Source organism: Nomascus leucogenys, chromosome 18, assembly GCF_006542625.1.
Source record: "Nomascus leucogenys isolate Asia chromosome 18, Asia_NLE_v1, whole genome shotgun sequence".
Lineage (NCBI taxonomy): Eukaryota > Metazoa > Chordata > Mammalia > Primates > Hylobatidae > Nomascus > Nomascus leucogenys.
The window spans coordinates 95,400,680-95,418,824 of record NC_044398.1 but is presented as its reverse complement, the minus strand read 5'-3'; the positions used below and the strand labels follow the sequence as shown (position 1 = coordinate 95,418,824).

General features: G+C 42.4%; 1 protein-coding gene across 14 annotated transcripts in view; it reads left to right on the top strand.

Moving 5' to 3' along the window:
- RBFOX1 (RNA binding fox-1 homolog 1) overlaps positions 1 to 15,359 on the top strand; it is a 2,489,097-nt gene extending 2,473,738 nt beyond the window's left edge. For 9 of the 14 annotated variants that reach the window (XM_030799103.1, XM_030799105.1, XM_030799110.1 and 6 more), the window contains 2 exons: positions 11,903 to 11,978; positions 12,338 to 12,572. In XM_030799103.1, coding sequence (XP_030654963.1) covers positions 11,903 to 11,978; positions 12,338 to 12,485 — 224 coding nt within the window. In that variant the 3' untranslated portion in view covers positions 12,486 to 12,572. Of the gene's footprint in view, positions 1 to 11,902; positions 11,979 to 12,337; positions 12,573 to 13,468 lie in introns of those variants that run through there. The other 5 variants (XM_030799108.1, XM_030799109.1, XM_030799107.1 and 2 more) reach the window with 3 other exon arrangements.
- The last annotated feature ends 2,786 nt before the right edge of the window (positions 15,360 to 18,145 follow it).

The following is an 18,145-nucleotide window of genomic DNA, read 5'->3' as shown; positions in this document are numbered from 1 at the left end:
TGGAGACCAAACTGCAAAAGAACAGAAGAAACAGCACCGAAGGGCGATGGGGGGGGTCCTTACAGCTATCCAGAGAGGAGTGACAATGGCTTCGGTTCGTGGGGTGGCTGTGGGTGAGAAGTGGTCATCTTTAAGCTGTATTTTGATGGGAGAACAAACAGGACATCCTGGCATATTGTAAGTGTACAAGTTCGAGTCTGTTCAATGTCCACTCCCCACTATTGTTCTAAGGGTCTATCAGTTAATTCCATGGAGCACCAAGGCTTTCATCGCTGAGGAAAGCAAACCCTTTATCCCTTTGTCCCTTGTTGGGGCTTTGCTGAATTCTCCAGGATGCAATAGTAACTTACTGTCATTTACTGAGCAAATTATGTGTGCTAGGATGAGATACATACGTGCATGTATATGTATAATGCATGTATATATATGATAAACTATATATGCACATATATGTGTATCACAGCAGCTCGAAGAGGTGTTATCTCCATTTTGCAAAGTGAAACACACACTCAGGTCCAGAAACATTTAGTAGCTTGCGCACAGTCACACCGGGGTCCATCTGATGCCAAAACCCTTCCTCTGGGTCACACTGCCTCCACACACTCCTTTTTCTTTTCCTTTGGAACTTTGACCTTCTGACTCCAGATGGAATTCTACCTTCCCCAGTATGCTATCTTGCTCCTATAAAACTAGTATTTGTGAGGTGGATGACAAAGTTGTTACTATTTGGAAGAGACCCAAGGGCACTGAATGATTCTTTAGCGGTTGTTCCACTGGAAGTTTATTTAACTTGGCTTGTCCCCTTCAGGCAGCAGGCATATGTTTAGTTCCATGTGCTGAGAGTACTGGTGTGGTTGTGGGGATAGAAGTAGCAGATGTCAGGTCAGGAAGCATGTTGTGTATTAAGAAAGACAGAGGGTTAAACAGGCCAAGTGTGTTCTAGGTTAATTCAGCAGACATCTTTTTGCTGAAAGTTAGTGGCCGAAAATCAATTAACAATATCCTAGTCCCTGAAAACCACCCGACAGGTTGAAATAGTTGTTTTAGACACAGAGTGCAAGTGGAAAGCTCCCAGCTATCCCCTGCCCAAAGGGTGTGTGTGAGTGTATAAAGGGGGTAGGCGGAGGTTGGGACTCACTCACAGGAAGATAGGCCCTATCCACCATGCCAGGACCCACCACACATTCCCTTTGCAAATCTGGGGACACATTTTCATTTCGGTTCCTGATGAGTATGGGACACAACCATGTGGGGTTAGGGTTGGGGTCTGCAAAAAAGCCTTGACCAAATGAACCATCTGCCAAAGCTGTTGAAACTGTCCTCTGTGGGACAGGTTGCTACCCAAGTTACCAATTAGAAGCAAGTTCAGGGGTACAAGGAGGTGTCATCAGCACCTGTCGTTTTTCTATCCCCACTTCTCAACCTACACATGCTGGCAGCTGCATTAAAACTTTAGGTAATGTTTAATGTTTAGAAGAAGTTTCGAAATTGGCCATTCCTCTAATTGATCCTTCAGCAAGTCTCACCTAATTGTCTTTCCTGCATTTTAGTGATTTGATTATTCAGCAAAGTTGTCATGCAGTAAATTGATTTGTGGCTAATTGGTCTGTTTCGAATAAAGTGTGATATGTATTATAATAGGGGAAGTATAGGGAGCTAAGGGGGCATATAAGCAAAGAAACTTAGGAAAAATACTTCCACTTATTGAGAACCTTCTGTATATGAGGCATAGTCTCAGGCTTGCTACATGCAATAACAGCACCCTATAAAGTGTGTTTAATCAATTAATTTGTGAAAATTAAAGATATCTAGATAGTCTGAATTAGCCTAAGTGGGAAAGTGCTGTATCCATGCATGCAGAATTTTAAAAAATGGAATGGTGGGTATCAAATTCTAGAAGAATGCATGAAAGTCACCTGGAGAACTTGTTACAAATGCAGAACCTGTTTTGTCTTCTTCCCCTGCCCCTGAGATTGTGATTCATAGGTCTGGAGAGGGAGCCTGGAAATCTGTATTCTAACAAGTTGCCCCAGATAATTGTAATAGAAAAGACCTCACACCTTGGGAAACACTAACTGATCAATCAGGAACCTCTTCTTTTTGAGATAGGGTCTCTGTCATCCATGCTGGAGAGTTCAGTGCAATAGCCTGATCTTAGCTTACTGTAAGCCTGGACCTCCTGGGATCAAGCGATCCTCCCACTTCACCCTGCCTAGGAGCTGGGACTACAGGCATGTACTACCACACCCAGCTAATATTTTAATTTTTTGAAGAAATGGGGTCTTGCTCTATTGCTCAGGCTGTTCTGAAACTCCTGGCCTCAAGCCATCTTGCCCCTTTGGCCTACCAAAGTCCTGGCAGTACAGGCACGGGCCCACCACACCCAGCCGACGTTTTTCGTTTCAATGGTAAAAAGAGCACACAATAGGACTTGCTGAAGTTGTGTTCACGTGTGGCTGTGGAGCCCTTGAGATGTGGCCAGTCCACAGCAGGATGAGTTGTAAGTAAGAAATCCATGTTGGATTTCCAAAACTTAGTACAAAAATTGTAAGTATACCATTAATTGTGAGTTACACATTGTAGTGATGACAGTTTGAATATTCTGGAAAAAATAACAATGAGAAATGTGGTTACTGTAAAATTTTAAATGACATATGTCTTGCATGTGTGGCTTTCCTTATATTTCTCTCAATCCCATTTTAGAACCACATTTTTCATTTGGCTCAAATGAATATTGAGTTTGTGTGTCCCCAAGAACTGGTCATTTGGAGGTGAGGGATGTTCACCAGGAGTTAAGATGTTGTGACAGATAATGTGGACATTGTCAGTGTCTTGGTATTGTATTTTAACGTTGCCTCCTGGTGATAGGTGGGTGTGTTAGTGCTGTAGAGGGACATTCCTTGGGGTTCAGGGGCCAGAACCTCCCTACTTCTCACCCTGCTTGTTTCGCCTCAATCTTTGAGCTGCTTGCTTTGAGGATGGGAGATCCCAGTAGATAAGACTTTGGATCATCAACCCAATTCAGGGGTAGCTCTCACACATGTACCCCCGGAGCTTTACCGGGAAGCTCACTGATCCCACATAAAATAGACAAGAGGCAGCAGCTGCAATCCTGTCCATCTTAATAACTGATACTTGTTTGGTCCTTAACTGGTAACCATAACCCTCCTCTCACCCTCACTGTAGCCTTCTATGATCACGATGCACCATTATCATCTCCATTTATAGATGGTATAACCAACTCAGAGAGAAGAACTTTGAGTTAACTTAATAACTTAGCAAGAAGTAACAGTCAGGGTTTGACTCGAGAAATTCTGACTCTGAGGGATCCCCAGCTGCTGTTCAACCCTGCTTCATGGAAGAGTATTGAAAATCTCATGAGGGATACAATTTGTTTTTCCTCCTGTGGGGTAAACTATAGCTGGGGTGCCATGGTGATTTCAAAGCACAATAAAAATTCTTAGTGATTTTGGTAGAGCAGGAGTAGAGAAAGAGAAAGGAGAAATGAAATTTCTAAGAGAAGGATGGCCTTGAGCTCTGCATTAAAGAGAATGTGCCTACAGCTCCTTTTTTAGAGGAGGTATTCCAGGGCAGGAGAATTTCATCACCAAAAGTGGGACTGACTTACTGTGTCTTCTCTACTACGAGAGTGGCTGCTATTCTGCTTTCCTTCAAATCTGCTGTTGGGATTCAGAATAGGAATAGGTTTTGAGTGGCATTGGTGGGATAGAGAAAAGATGATGTGATCTCATTCGCTATGGGTAAATGGTCTGAGTCTTTTAGATGCCATAGTGTTGGATTTGTTTCTGTACTATGTATGCATAGTTCTGATGTATGACAGGTATCCATGCACAAAAAAAAGCAAGTTCTGTGGTTTCCCATGTAGGGTCAAAAAGCTCAGATGTGTTCCCTCCTACTTCTCATGGGAGGCAGGGAAATCACGAGGCTGAAAAATGTGCTAAGTGATTTCTGAAGATAAGCACTTTAAAGACAAGCTAAGGGAGTTAGCAATGAAACTCGAACAGAGCCAAGTAGAGATGAGTCCATGTTATCTTGGAGCATTTCTTCCACTTCTACTTGTATGATTTTTGGAGATTTTTGCTGCATTTTTAGTCATTTTCTTGGTCAGGGGTCCCCAACTGGACACACAGCAGGTGGTGAGCAGGGTGGGGGGTGAGCAACGCTTCCTGTTTGCAGCCGCCCCCTCTCACTCACATAACTGCCTGAGCTCCACCTCCTATCTGATCAGCGGCACCATTAGAGTCTCATGGGAGCACAAACCCTACTGTAAACTGTGCATGTGAGGCATCTAGGTTGCACACTTCCTTTTGAGAATCTAATGCCTGATGATCTGAAGTGGAACAGTTTTTTCCTGAAAGTATTCCCCACCTCCCTGGTCTGTGGAAAAACCGTCTTCCACAAAACTGGTCCCTGGTGCCAAGAAGGCCGGGACTGTTCTTCTAGGTGTTTAGGGACTGGCTTCATTCTTCTGACTTAAGTATCTTGAGAAGCTTTGAGGATAAGTGAGCTTGATCACCCCCCATGGTCAATAAATGTATGAAAGTCATTGCTCAAATTAGAACTAGGCAAAGGCTACGGTAACCACGGAGGAGTAGTTCCCTCATGAACACATTCGCTAAGTTCACTAACTGACCAACAGATCTGAAGTCCAGAACTCAGTTGACCCTTGTAGAGTGAAAGTGAGCAGGTACATTTCCTAGAAAAACCATTGCTTTCTCAATTTCCCAGTACATCCAAGTAGTTATCTTAATGCTTTCAGGAGGGTTTTTCCCTGTTGCAGCAAACCAGGGTGTGTGGCCTGAGGTTCTGGAAACCTTCTCAAATCTTCCTGTGGGGCAGAGGTGGGCTGGTTGGCACCTGTTGTCTCTCCATGTATCTGCATGGTGGACTGAGATAACTTGTCCTTTCCTTGAATGGCTCTCCTGCAAGATTAAAATCTTGACCATAATTACCCGAAATGGATACACACTGGGATTAACCCAGACCTTACAACCTGAAATTTGTGGGATTCTGGGATTTGAAAATGGAGATTTTGATTGTCTGGTAAATATTTATTGGCATGAAGGTAAAAGACTGATCATTTCAGAGATATACTGAGGTGTCCTAAGCTGGGAATTTTTGGAAGACCTTCTGTGAGGTCCCATATTCTGGTCTACATTTCTTTATCCTTTCAAGTGAGCCTTTGTCTCCATTCTGACCCCACAGAATCCCCACAAGCTGAGGGGACCTGTCAGTCTGCAGCTGCAGAATTGCCAAGGGATTCGTCAGAAGCCTTCAGCCTCTTTCAGTAGGACTGTGAGATCTTACTGTTTTGCTGCAATTTCATTTAGTGACGAGTATGGGATGGTTGAGTTGGAAAACATAAATGCCCATAACACTTTATGATTGACAATGGATTCATTTATTAGTAGTTGGATGAGAGAAGGAAGTAAAACAGTAGCTGGGGCAGTGCTGTAGAACTCAGAAGCCACGTGCCCTCCTCCCTCTGGTCTTGTTCTTTCTTTTCCTGGCCGATATTGGCTGTGACTCCTTTCCAGCCCCTGAGAATTGCTGAAAGCCGAGCATTTTGTCCAAACACAGAACACTTGGTCTGGAATGTGTGTTCCAGATGCAGTTCCTCCAGAGGGGGAAAAGCAACAACTCATTGGTAATGATACCAGCAACAATGCAAACCAAAGGATTGTCTCCAACACATCATTTATTTTTCATTTGGAAAAGTCCTCAAACGCCAAAAATGAGGGCTATGAAATAGGATGAATATCTGAGTGGGATGACAATCACTTCTTCCTGGGTGCAGGTTACCTTCTGATGTCCCCCTTCTTACCTGGTGCCCCACAGCACCCCAACCAGGGGGTGGACACCAGAACTACTAGATCTCATTTGACCCTACCCAGGGAAGTGAAAGAGACCATCCCTTTAGCTAGACCATGGCTCTCCAAAGAGCATGCTTTTAGAACCACTGGACCATGGTTGATGCCCTGTTGGTATGCTGTATGGAAGCGTGGGACTTGCATGGATTCATTTTTCCAAATACTTAAGACTATGTCTTGGATATAAGGATGAAGGAGGCACTGTAGTCCCTGATTGCATTGCAGAGACCAGAGCCATTCATGGATCCCTGGTGAGACATCCTATTTTGAATGCATACTCTGCAGCCCTTCTCTCTGTTGGCAGGGGTACAAGCCCATGCACTTTCTTGCTGCAATTTGGCTGTTTTTGAACTTCATCTGAGAAATGAGCAGATTTCACTCAACGTTCTGCTCCACAGGATTCACCCAGCTATCTCTGGGGTGAGAAGTATGGGGAGGTGATACTAATGGAAGAATAAAAGTTCCCAGGGCATAAACACTCCTCATCAAAACAGGGAGTAAAATATAGTGAAATTAATTAGTGTTCTTACTGTGGCCCTATAAGAAAATTGTGTTAAAACCCTGGTGTGGAGTACCAACATGGGCCCATTGTATTTCATTAGCATCCAGCTTGTTTCAACTAGATGTACATAGTACTTCTTCCTTACATGTCTCAGTAGAGTTGATAAAGTACTTTAACAAACACGGGTTCATATTTATTCATTTTGCTCCAACACGACCTGAAGTAAGTATAATAACAAACACGGGTTCATATTTATTCATTTTGCTCCAACACGACCTTAAGTAAGTATATCCATTTAAACTATATCTGTAACTCATAAATTAGGTCTCGACTCCAAAAGCATCTGTAATTTGATCGGTAGAGCTGCATGCGATTCTATTAGAATTTTTCACTTCCCTCTGCAGACCAAAAGTCTGGGCAAGGAGGGAGAGATTGGTTTGTGAAATACCATCTAAGAAGCCATGTATCATAATCTCGTCTATCTGTAGGTGGCTTAATATTTACCTGGTTTTCTTGAATCCACCTTGAATTAGGTAGGGCTCAGTCAGAAAACTACTGCTGTACAAATGAGGACGATGAGGCTCAGAGAGCATGCTCTGTCCACGTCATGAAAGCAAGGATATCATAAAAGCAGAACTCAAACCTGGATCTTCTTGCCCCAAGTCCTGAATCTCCAAGGCCTCGGGTTGCTTCCCAGTTTTAACTTGTTGCTAAAGGTCAAAAAGATGAGGTCTCATGATGGTTGCAAGCCATGATGAGTTAGCCAGGAAAGCAGTCCTCTTTTATGGATTTGTTTAGTTTTTCCCTAAAGACTTTTAATGAGTTTTATGGCAACTTGGCCAGTGTTTTGCAAACTCACAGAAACGATGTAAAAATTATACACTGTTTCTAGAGTCCCCAGAAAGTTTTCTTCTTGAAGCATCCTGAATGTGTCTGGGAGCAGCTGACCCACAGTCTTCAAAAAGTGTATCGGAAAGCATCTTTCTACTGATTGATAGATTCTACTAATGGGATCATAATTACGGGCATGAGTGCCTCTCCCAGGCCCCATTTCTCTCTTTACTCCTTTGTCTTGCTGTGTCCTCTCTTGCGGTACCATTGGCCTGCCCCTCTCTACCTGCACTGTGTTAGACATTGGGGATGCAACAGCAGACAAAATAGACACTGCCCCAGCCTCCATGGAGCTCTCATTCCAGGAGGATGAAAGGTAAATGACCAGGTGGAGTGGGAAATAAGATTATTAGAGTTGCTCTACAACAATGAAGGGGTAGGGATGAAGGGATGAAGTTGGAAAGTGCCCTTAAAAAGAAGAGCAGTCAGGCTGGGTGCGGTAGCTCATGTCTGTAAGCCTAGCTCTTTGGGAGGCCAAGGTGGGCAGATCACTTGAGGTTATGAGTTCGAGACCAGCCTGGCCAACATGGTGAAAACCTGTCTGCTGAAAATACAAAAATTAGCCAGGCGTGGTGATGGGTGCCTGTAATCCCAGCAACCAGGAGGCAGAGGTTAGAGTGAGCCGAGATCATGTCACTGCACTCCAGCCTAGGTGACAGAGCAAAACTATCTCAAAAGAAAAAAAAAAAAAAAAGGCAGAGAGCCAGAGAAAGAACCATCCCCTTCTTCTCTCTAAGGAAGGGAGATTTGATTTGAAACATAAAAGATGAAAGTCAGGCGGAGGGTGAGTAAGTGCCAAGACTAAGCAGAGAACGGATTTGCATGTGTGCAGGAACAATTAAGAAAGGCTGTGTGGGCCGGGCCTGGTGGCTCACGCCTGTAATCCCAGCACTTTGGGAGGCCGAGGCGGCAGGCAGGAGGATCACGAGGTCAGGAGATCCAGACCATCGTGGCCAACACAGTGAAGCCCCGTATCTACTAAAAATACAAAAATTAGCCGGGCATGGTGGCGGGCGCCTGTAATCCCACCTACTCAGGAGGCTGAGGCAGGAGAATGGCGTGAACCCGGGAGGCGGAGCTTGCAGTAAGCCGAGATTGCGCCACTGCACTCCAGCCTGGGCGACAGGCAAGACTGTCTCAAAAATATATTAAATTTTTAAAAAATCCTTTGTGCCTGGAGCACAGTAACCAAGGGAAGGAAGATGAAGATTGAAAGAGGGACAGAGGCAGCTTATTCAAGTTTGGATGTTATTCTAGGATCGATGGAAAACGAAGGGTTTTAAGCAGGGAGTGATAGGATTACATTTGTATAGATTTATATTTAAGTGGATAGATGGATAGACGAGGGATTTGATACATGTCAATAGCTGCTGGTCTGAAGGAGCAAGAGTTGAAAAAAGTCTGGCTGTTGAGTTGGTTTTGATGAACTAGTGGCATGTGTTAGTGTAGTCATTGTGTGCATGGAGTAAAATTACTGATGGATGGGAAGTGGGCACATGGAGATCATCATGATCTGACTGTACTACTGCCCACTTTGGCCAGGGATGCATGGTGTGGAGGATGACTGTATTGCAGGTCATGTCCTAACATGGCGACCGTAAGACATCTTCCCATCATTCCTGTGGACGTCCTGGGCATTGCTGCACTCTGTCTCCAGGCTATGCTTAGCCAGCTCTGAGGACATCAGATTGCTGACGTGCTTGGCGTATCTGCTGCAAACGTAGCACTCAAGTCCACATCTTCCCTAATAACCTTGTGTCTAAATTGTAGTGTCACACAAGGGCATGTTTAGAAATTAGCATTTGAAAAGAAGCCTCCTTGCTTTCAGTTTGAGCTGACATGGTCTCTTTTCCTCTGTGGAAATGAAATTTATTAATCATAATAAAACCATTGGATTCTGAAGGTAGAGGTCACCCGGAGGAGAAAAGAAGCCAGCTCATTTCTGAGGAATAGTTCAGTGCTGCTGTATTTTAGAAGAGAATACTGCCGAATTGTTACCTTGGGTTTTCCACAAAGGTTGAAACTGGTTGAAACTGTATGCCCAGTGTAATAGAATTTAAAGTATGCAGTAGGAAAAGGTGGGAGCTACGCTTGTTATTAAATACATTCAAACTGCCCATATAGTGTCCCCCCCAGAAGAGGAAATTATTGCCACAGTAAAACCATTCCCCCAATTTTTAAAATGTCTGAATTTGCATCTTTTCACATTTGTTTTGAAGTAACACCATGCCATAACATCGCTTAACAAAGTCTCGAGGATTTCAGTTTGCCTTTGTAGTTTCTATCCTATTTATGAAACAGCTTTGCCAAATGAAAGTACGTTAAAAATAACCCTATTAACAGATTTTTCTCTGGACCAATCACAGACTTCATTCTCTCATGAAATAAAAACCAATACCAAGATTATAATTTTCCTTTTACGCCTGTTACTATGTACTTCTAGTTAAGTGGGTGAAGGCCCAGGTCTCAGGAGTGACCTCTCTGAAGATGTTATTTTTTCAAAAGCTTTTTAACACATCTGCCCTTGGATCTGTACCTGTTTTTCCTTCTAGAGAGAAGGATAATCTTTGATTAAAGGCCATTTTTGATAAGAACGACTGAAGGCTGTCCCCAAAGAATGAAAGGCAAGAGACAGATTCGCCTCAGAAGAGAGGCATCCCTTCATGTCATTGTTTGAAGATCAGGAGAATCCTCTTGAAGCTGAAAGCCTCAGCTAGATTATTTGCACTCAGTGCCCTTTGACACAGGCAGACGGGCTTGAGAGTTGGAACATGCCCCATGCAAACCTGGTATAATCAAATTGTTTTTATTTCACCTGGGGTCTAACTTGCAGTCTGAGAAGGGTCCATCATCCTGCTTTCTTCACCTTCCCGGACTCCATGGTGTGAGGGGGTCAAGCACGTATTGGATTGGTATCACTTATCTACCAACCATGAGAAAGCCTGGAAGGAAAATGGGGGAAAACAGGAGAGGGAAAAAGGTACATGCACATTGGACTCTAAGGGATGAGAGATGAGCTTAAGGTTGATAATGCAGACAAACCATTTCTTGCAGCCTTGTTCCTTCATTCAGGAAATGGTCGAGGAATCAAAAAACCATGTAGATCCCAGTATCCCGAGCTGCTGTGAATGTTGGTTGCTAACAGTACAGCTATTCCCTTCTCCAGAAAATTGCCCCATGTCAGAGGAAGCCACTTTAACTCAGTGGCATCAGTCACCCCTCAGGAAAGCCCGCAGGTAATGCTGAAAACTTATGTAGGCATTAAAAAGCCAATCCACTTGCCTCCAGGTGGAAACGGCTGTAGCATGAAACTCACAGGATCAGGTGGCAGATAGTCTTCATCTCAGATCTTGCCTTTTTTTTTTTCCCTTGCTCTGACCTACTTGCCCCTCTCTTCCCTCTAGAGGGCACCCCATTCGTTAAGTCACTTGCACAGGAATCTATTTCAGGATCAGCTTTCAAGGAAGGATGCCAGCTTCAGTCAGTATTAAGATAGCAGCATTCAAACTATCTCCAGGAAAATACCTGGCAGGGCAAACAAGTACGGGCACAGGATAGGTGGACCAAGCACGCAAGTTGCCCTAAGAGATTCAAGGATCGGGCTGGTTGCAGTGGCTCACGCCTGTAATCCTAACACTTTGAGAGGCTGAGGTGGGTAGATTACTTGAACCCTGGAGTTTTGAACCAGCCTGAGCAACATAGCAAGACTTTGTCTCCCCCCTCCCAATCGCCACCCCCCAAAAAATAAGGATCTGCTCTGTCTAGTTATGTGACCTTGAGCAAGTGACTTCACATCTGATTCCTTAAAAAAAAATTCACTTCCAGATATTTAGTAGGCATTCAGTGCCATTTGGTGTCCATCTCTTCTCCGTTTTTATTCTAAAGCCTACACCAGAAACCATGGCAGGTAGTAGGATGGTAGAGACAGAAAAACACAAAGATGAGTAAATGTCATTAAGATTTGTTGTTTCAAATGCTTCTCCCTTCCCAGAACCTGGCCATCGAGGAATGAAACAGAAGTTCTGGAATAATAGGATCAAAAGCAAATCAGTCTGACTGAATAGGAATGGGGGTCCCTCAGACCCTTCAAGGGTACTTCCATTCAAATATACTTGTTCATTTCCATTCTAAAATGGTGGACACTAACTTCAGACAGGTTCACTTCACCCTTTCTGATTCACCCTATTTCACTTGAACGGTGACAGCTCAATCAGGAGAAAAAGGCACGCTCTTGAGAATTAATATACCCTCTGTGGGTGCTGGGCTTAATACTTCAAGTTGTTTCTTTCTTGCCTACCTCATTCTCTAAGGCAGCTACTTGAGCAGTGTAGAAACAGTATTATAGGGGGAGGCAGGGAAAATTATATATATGTACATGTGTGTATGTGTATATATGTATTTATCTGTTAAACATAGCAATATCAGCCATGTTCAATGCACAAAAAATGCATTGTGTACGGATGAAATCTTCTATTACATGGCAGAGTAGAATTTGTTTCTCACTCCAAGATGAGTAGGGCCCCTGCATACTGTCTTGGTATTTTGGATTTTATGATTGTTACTGTTTTGTAATTAATTGTATACTAGGGATCAATCTTCACCTCTATTTTCCTTTCAGTTACGGACGAGTTTATGCTGCCGACCCCTACCACCACGCACTTGCTCCAGCCCCCACCTACGGCGTTGGTGCCATGGTGAGTACCAGTTTCTCCTTGTCCTCACTTCCTCCTGCCTCCCTTCCCTTTCCCCAGCTGGGACCTCAGTACGGGTTGACGTCCTCTCACTTCCCCTTAATTGAATTTGTCTCTTGTGCTAACAGCAGCTAAAATGCCACTTTAATCCTCCCAGTAAACTTGATAAATGTCTTAATTTCTTGGCAATATAGTGCATGTAAGTTATTATATTTCTAATTTTGCAAGTCTCACCTAGCAGAGCACTTACCTTAATGGAATAATTAGTCATTTTGATAATTAAATCCATCACTAACAGAATGCAGTGTCAATGCAGAACTTTTTTTTCTTTTTTTTTCCTCCCTTGCTGCTCATTCACATAGCCCCAAGGTTCCAGCCCCAGCACAGACTTCAGAGGAGCTAAGCTGCACACTTCCAGGCCTCTGCTGTCAGGCAGCTGAGAATCTGACTGCCTCTCCTCCCCTATTACAATTCATGTTTAAAGTCATAGTCGCCCAGGAAAGAAAATAGAGAGGGGCACACTTTGTGTGTGTACCTAGTACATAAGAAAGTAGAAGGAATCAGCTGGGTTTGGGGGTTGTCTTTTGTTTTGGGGCAGGTCTGGGTTTTTGTTTTGGGATGGGGTGGGGGGAGGGTAAAAAATGGGAGGTAAGGGTGGGGTGAACTTGCCTGTACTTGTTCAAACTTCTATGCACTGAAACTCTTGAGTACAGTAAGACGTGCCCATCACGTGAGAGCATATGCAATCATTACAAAGCTTTGGCATGCAGTTTTCTGCTTGGATTAAGACTATCAGTCCTTATCCTAAAAATGAATCCCCATAGGCATTCATTTGAATTGCCAATACTTTTAGAAAAAAGACATCGTTAAGTGCCACCTTGTAGCCATTAAAGCCATGGCCAGACAGTTCACTGAAGCTCAGTCATAGAAATTCAGCCATGATTTGGAAACACTGTTTTGCACAAGCTTAATTACATCCAGCAATTCATCTGTACAACTCCACAACTGCCTTCTCAAGATCAGATTCCATACAGCTTGCAGAGCCAAGTCAAGTAAGAAGTAGATTGAGATTTTCATCCCAATTCTGCATTCAACAACTCTACTTCAACACCTAGTCTACATGAGGAATGTGTTGGAGAGTTGAATTACATTCAATAAGTTGTCCAAATGCAACCTCAAGTGCAGATTATTCTGTTATAAAAAAAATGAGACAGTGAAAATCCTTCCGTTGTCCAGCTTGTAACAGAGGCCTTTTAGCTAAGAGGACTGGCTGACAGAATTTGGTTTTGCAGGGAATTTCTTTAGGAGGAGCTATTGGGGAAGGTCAGGAATGGCCCTATCTTTAGTTCTCCAAGAATGACCTGGGATGGGTAGTGGGTGCCTCCATTTTCGGTTGGTTTTGAGTGTCTATTTTTCACATTAGTCTTTTTGATGATCCACATGTTACAAAAGGAAAATGTAAAAAACACACCCCTCAAATTGCTTTGTTTCAGAATGCTTTTGCACCTTTGACTGATGCCAAGACTAGGAGCCATGCTGATGATGTGGGTCTCGTTCTTTCTTCATTGCAGGCTAGTATATACCGAGGGGGATACAACCGTTTTGCTCCATACTAAATGACAAAACCATAAAAACCTTCCAATGTGGGGAGAAAGGAAGCTTTCCGAGGCCTGAGTATTGCAATACATGCAGTAGTACATCATTTTAGCAACTCTAAAAAAAAAAATAATAAAAAAAAAATAAAAAGGAAAAAAATTACATTTTTTATCTTATACCTCAGATATTTTGTTCTGTGTATTTTAATATTGTGGGTCTTTAATTTCTGAAGGTTCTGTAGTTTGGTTGCTGGCTGTAGGAGTTTTTGTGGTTGATCTAGACAGATGCTAGATAATGAATAAAAACTGGTTTAGGGCCATATCCAGAGTGCTATATTATGTAAATGAATTATATATGCTGAATATTAAGCTACTGGGGTTATCAGCTGTTTGGGAAGAGTGTAAGTGACTACAGTAGTCATTTTTTTCTGCATCTGCATTATTTTGCTTTGTGAAAGGGGAGGTTGGGAGGGGCTTAAGGGATTGGAACTGGGGTTTGGCTGAAAGAAAAACAAAAATAATGTAACTGATGAATCTAAACGACCCACTGCACCAACAATCATTTATCAATGGTTCTAAGTTACTCATTGCCAGTTCAAGCCAAAGGTTATGTTGTTAAGGGGGTGCTTCTAGTAGCACTTGCGCATCTGAGTTGAATGAAGCTGTGCAAACCCACCCTTTAAACCATTCCACCCGGCAGTATTCAGCTTCTTAACCAGTCGCTATTTAGGAAAAAAAAAAAAAAAAAAAAACCCGCTAGTTAGGCCATCAACAAGCATTCTTTTTATATTTCTTCCAGTATAATGAATTATTGATATCATTGCTGACTTTTATATTATGGGAGGGAAAAATAACATTAATAAAAAGGTGATAAAAAGCACTGTTTCTATTTTTTTCTTTTTTTCCAAAAAAAAGAAAGTAATAAAAACTTAAATTCTTTGTACCAGTTGAAAAAAAATGTATAAAATTTACATCTGTGCAGTGGAGTTGTTAAGTTCTAGAAACAGTCTATGAAGCTTCAGTTTTAGCCTAGTAGAACAACTGTTAGAGACAGACGTATAATTTTTATGGAATTACATGATAATCATATTTGGATTTATAGAAGCATTTTACAAGTATTGCAATCATTGAGATAATCATGGTATTTTCATCAGCTTGGTACTTTTTGAAACGTGACTGCGTTGTGTGAACAATCTGCAATTTTTCAGTCCGTGAGATCCTGCCCTTCCACCTCTTTCCCATACCCAAGGATTATCTCAAAATGATCTCTTTAGTTCTGTCTCCAAGGCCCAGGACACTTGTCAGAAGGATGCAAAAAAAAAAAAAAAAAAAAGTAGATCCACCCTCGTCATCCCAAAAGAACAAAGTCTCCCCACCTTTCTCGGATGCAGGGCCAGAGTGACACAGCCGAAAAATTGCAGTTTGTACTTCTGTTTGAACTTTCCACGTTGTCCTGTTTACAAGTTAACTTAAGTTAGGGTATCTGTCACGGGTCTTCCTGTTTTTGTATTTAAATAAAAACAACAGCAGCAGGCTGTCCCTGGGTAGTTTGGCTGCCATAGGTTAAGTCCTCATGTGTACAGTGCAGGCCCTGTGGCACGCACTTCCGTAAGTTATCAACTCTCACCGCTGTGAAGCTGCCAATCCGCTGTAACAACTGCTTTAAAACAAAACCAAACAAAACTTAAAAAAAAAATGTGTGATCCAGCTTTCTCTTGCCATCCTATGTGCATGCCGTAAGATCAGTTGGATATTAAACCATCAATAAAGTTTCACAAGATTTGAAAAAGTTTCTGTAGCTTGGGTATCTAAGACAGATGATAGTGATCTTGAAAAGAGAAAACCGGGAGGGGAGAGCTGCTTATCAGCCAAAAGCATATAAAGTGTTCTTTTCACCAGACTTCTTTGGGTGGGTGAGGGGAGGGGCAAGGGGGTGTTTTATAGCATCACTAAGACATTCTCATTCCCCCACCTGGAAAACAGTGTTATGGCAATGGGTGCCTAGTTGATGTTCTTAAAGGAAAGAAGTTATTAAAATACTGTGGCATCCTCCAGAGGGAAGAAAGAGTAGGAGCAGGGGGCTACGGAGAATAAATTTCTCCCAATTGCCTCAGATTTCAAAATCCAGAAGAATTTGTATTGTGTTTCGAATCACAAACATAGAATTCTTACTGTGTTGGTTAAAGTAAAATTCATTTGCGGTTTTGATTTTCATCAATGAGCTGTACTTTCCCCCATGACTGTATGTAGTTTTAATAAAATCATTTAGAGTAAGTGGGTGCCAACTGATGTTGCAGAATCTTTTGTCTAGGCACTCCAAGATGCCAATAAGTCATTTTAAAATGTATGTCAGAGATGTAAACAAACATTTTGGATTTTTTTTAAACAGTATTTATTTGGAATGTTTTCATTTATCTAAATAACTATTGCTATTATGAATTATGGAAAATTAATATTATGTGTGGCATATAGTGACTTAACACACACACATCACGCAATCTGCAAACCCAGAAAATGTGTATATCTGTCTTTAGAAATTAGTGTTTATATCACTTACAGTGGTTTGTGAATAAAGAAAACTGGTTTGTAATATCAAAAAAATAAAAGCTTAGTCTGAAAAGGTACAAGTTTGGTGTTCTGAGTTATTTGGCTTCGATGGGTTTCCTCACGGGGTAGATTCGTTATGCACAGGTGTGATTGCACTTGGGCCCGCCCGGGGGTGTGGGGTGGGTGTTCCCCAAGTGAGCAGTAGGCTGCCCTGGCCACCAGTAGACCAGATGCCTCGTGCAAGTTCCCCGGTTTTCTGGATTAAAAAGTCTTTCCCTTCCTCACCCATTTTTCCAAAGAAGTCAGTGGAACTCACTCACCCTGGCTGTTTAAGAAACTGAACTAAGCTTAGCTATCTCCTAGCATGGAAGTATCGGTCTTCAGTTTAAAACAAAATACATCACGCATCTCAAATATGTTTGAGCCACTAATGACTTTTGGGGTGACCTGGGATGAGATGAAGAAAATAAAGTGCTAGAGTTCACATACACTGAATGCTCATTAGGAGCCAAAAATCGTGTGTTCCTTATTTAAAAATCAGGGTTGAACTGTCCACCCTTTTTAGTTATTTAATATCTTAATCCTATCTCATTTTATCTCAATATTCCTATCAAGTTGGTATCACTGAAAGATTTTTACAATGTGCCTTCTAGAAACATATTCTGAGTGTGCACCCTGATTCTGTCAACTTGCTGGTGGCAATTCAGGATGAATTAAACCAAAGCGCTGTACCTCAGTTTCCTCATCTGCACCTCACAATAATCTCACTCACCTCCTAATATTGTTATGCAGAAGAAACCAATCTAATAAAGTGCTTGCAGCAGTACTTCATAAATTGTAAGCTATTATCCACAGGTGAAGCAACTGAGACACAAAGATTCATTTCTCCAAGGTCACACAGAAAGCAGGTGATCACCCTAGGATTCCAGAGTGTGCACCCTTAACTGAGGAGGCATGTTCTCACCTGACCAATGAGAACTTTATATATGAGCAGTTTAACCCTGTGTTTCACCTGCAGACGCTTTGTTCTGCAATCATTTTTTTCACACTGCCGGTTGTCTTAACAGCATATATCTTAGTTCAGTATATTTAATCATCCCTTCTCTGTAAACTCCTTATATATGAAGACCATGCCGGTTATAAATCAACTTGTATTGGGCTATGTCAATTGATCCTTAAAGATAGTGTTACCCTTATTTTATGAGGACAGGAAGGATCTGATAGGTCATATGATTTGCCCAAAGTTGTATCTAGCAAGTGTTGAAAGAGTGCACAACATGAAGAACTGTCTGACCCTGAAGTCTGTGCCCACTTTATTATCGATGGTGATGGTGGTAGTGGTGATGTTAAATTTGGGATTCTTGTGCTCTCCTTACACAATGTGTATAGATATGTTAATTAAAACAAGTCGCTAGCTTTATCCTCACAGGTGGTGGGAGGGAGGATAAGGGTTTCCTAAAATACTGGGTTATACCTGAGCCTTTCTCCACTAAATAGGAGGATATAAGAGGTGATGACAGATACAGTTTACATTAGAATTTCCAAAAGCAGGCTCTTATCCAAAAATAGAGAAGCATCTAAATTTTATGTGAAATGTAGAGAAAATTGATGGCAGAAGCAAACAAGTTTAAGAGACCTGGCCAGTGGATGCAGATTCTTGCCATCCCACTCCTGTCCTCCCCCTGGAGTGTGGGCAGAGGTGAGAAAATAAGCCCAAAGGAAGCCCATATGCCATGCATATGCTTCATGCAGAAATAGAGGCTGGCTGGCATTTTCTGTGGACAGTGACTGAGGGGTAGCCATTGCTTCATCCCACTGGCTTTTTTTTTTTTGAGATGGAGTCTCGCTCTGTTACCAAGGCTGGAGGAGTGCAGTGGCATGATCTCAGCTCACTGCTACCTCTGCCTCCCGAGTTCAAGTGATTCTCCTGCCTCAGCCTCCCTAGTAGCTGGGATTACAGGCACATGCTATCACATCCAGCTCGTTTTTGTATTCTTAGTAGAGATGGGGTTTCACCATGTGGGCCAG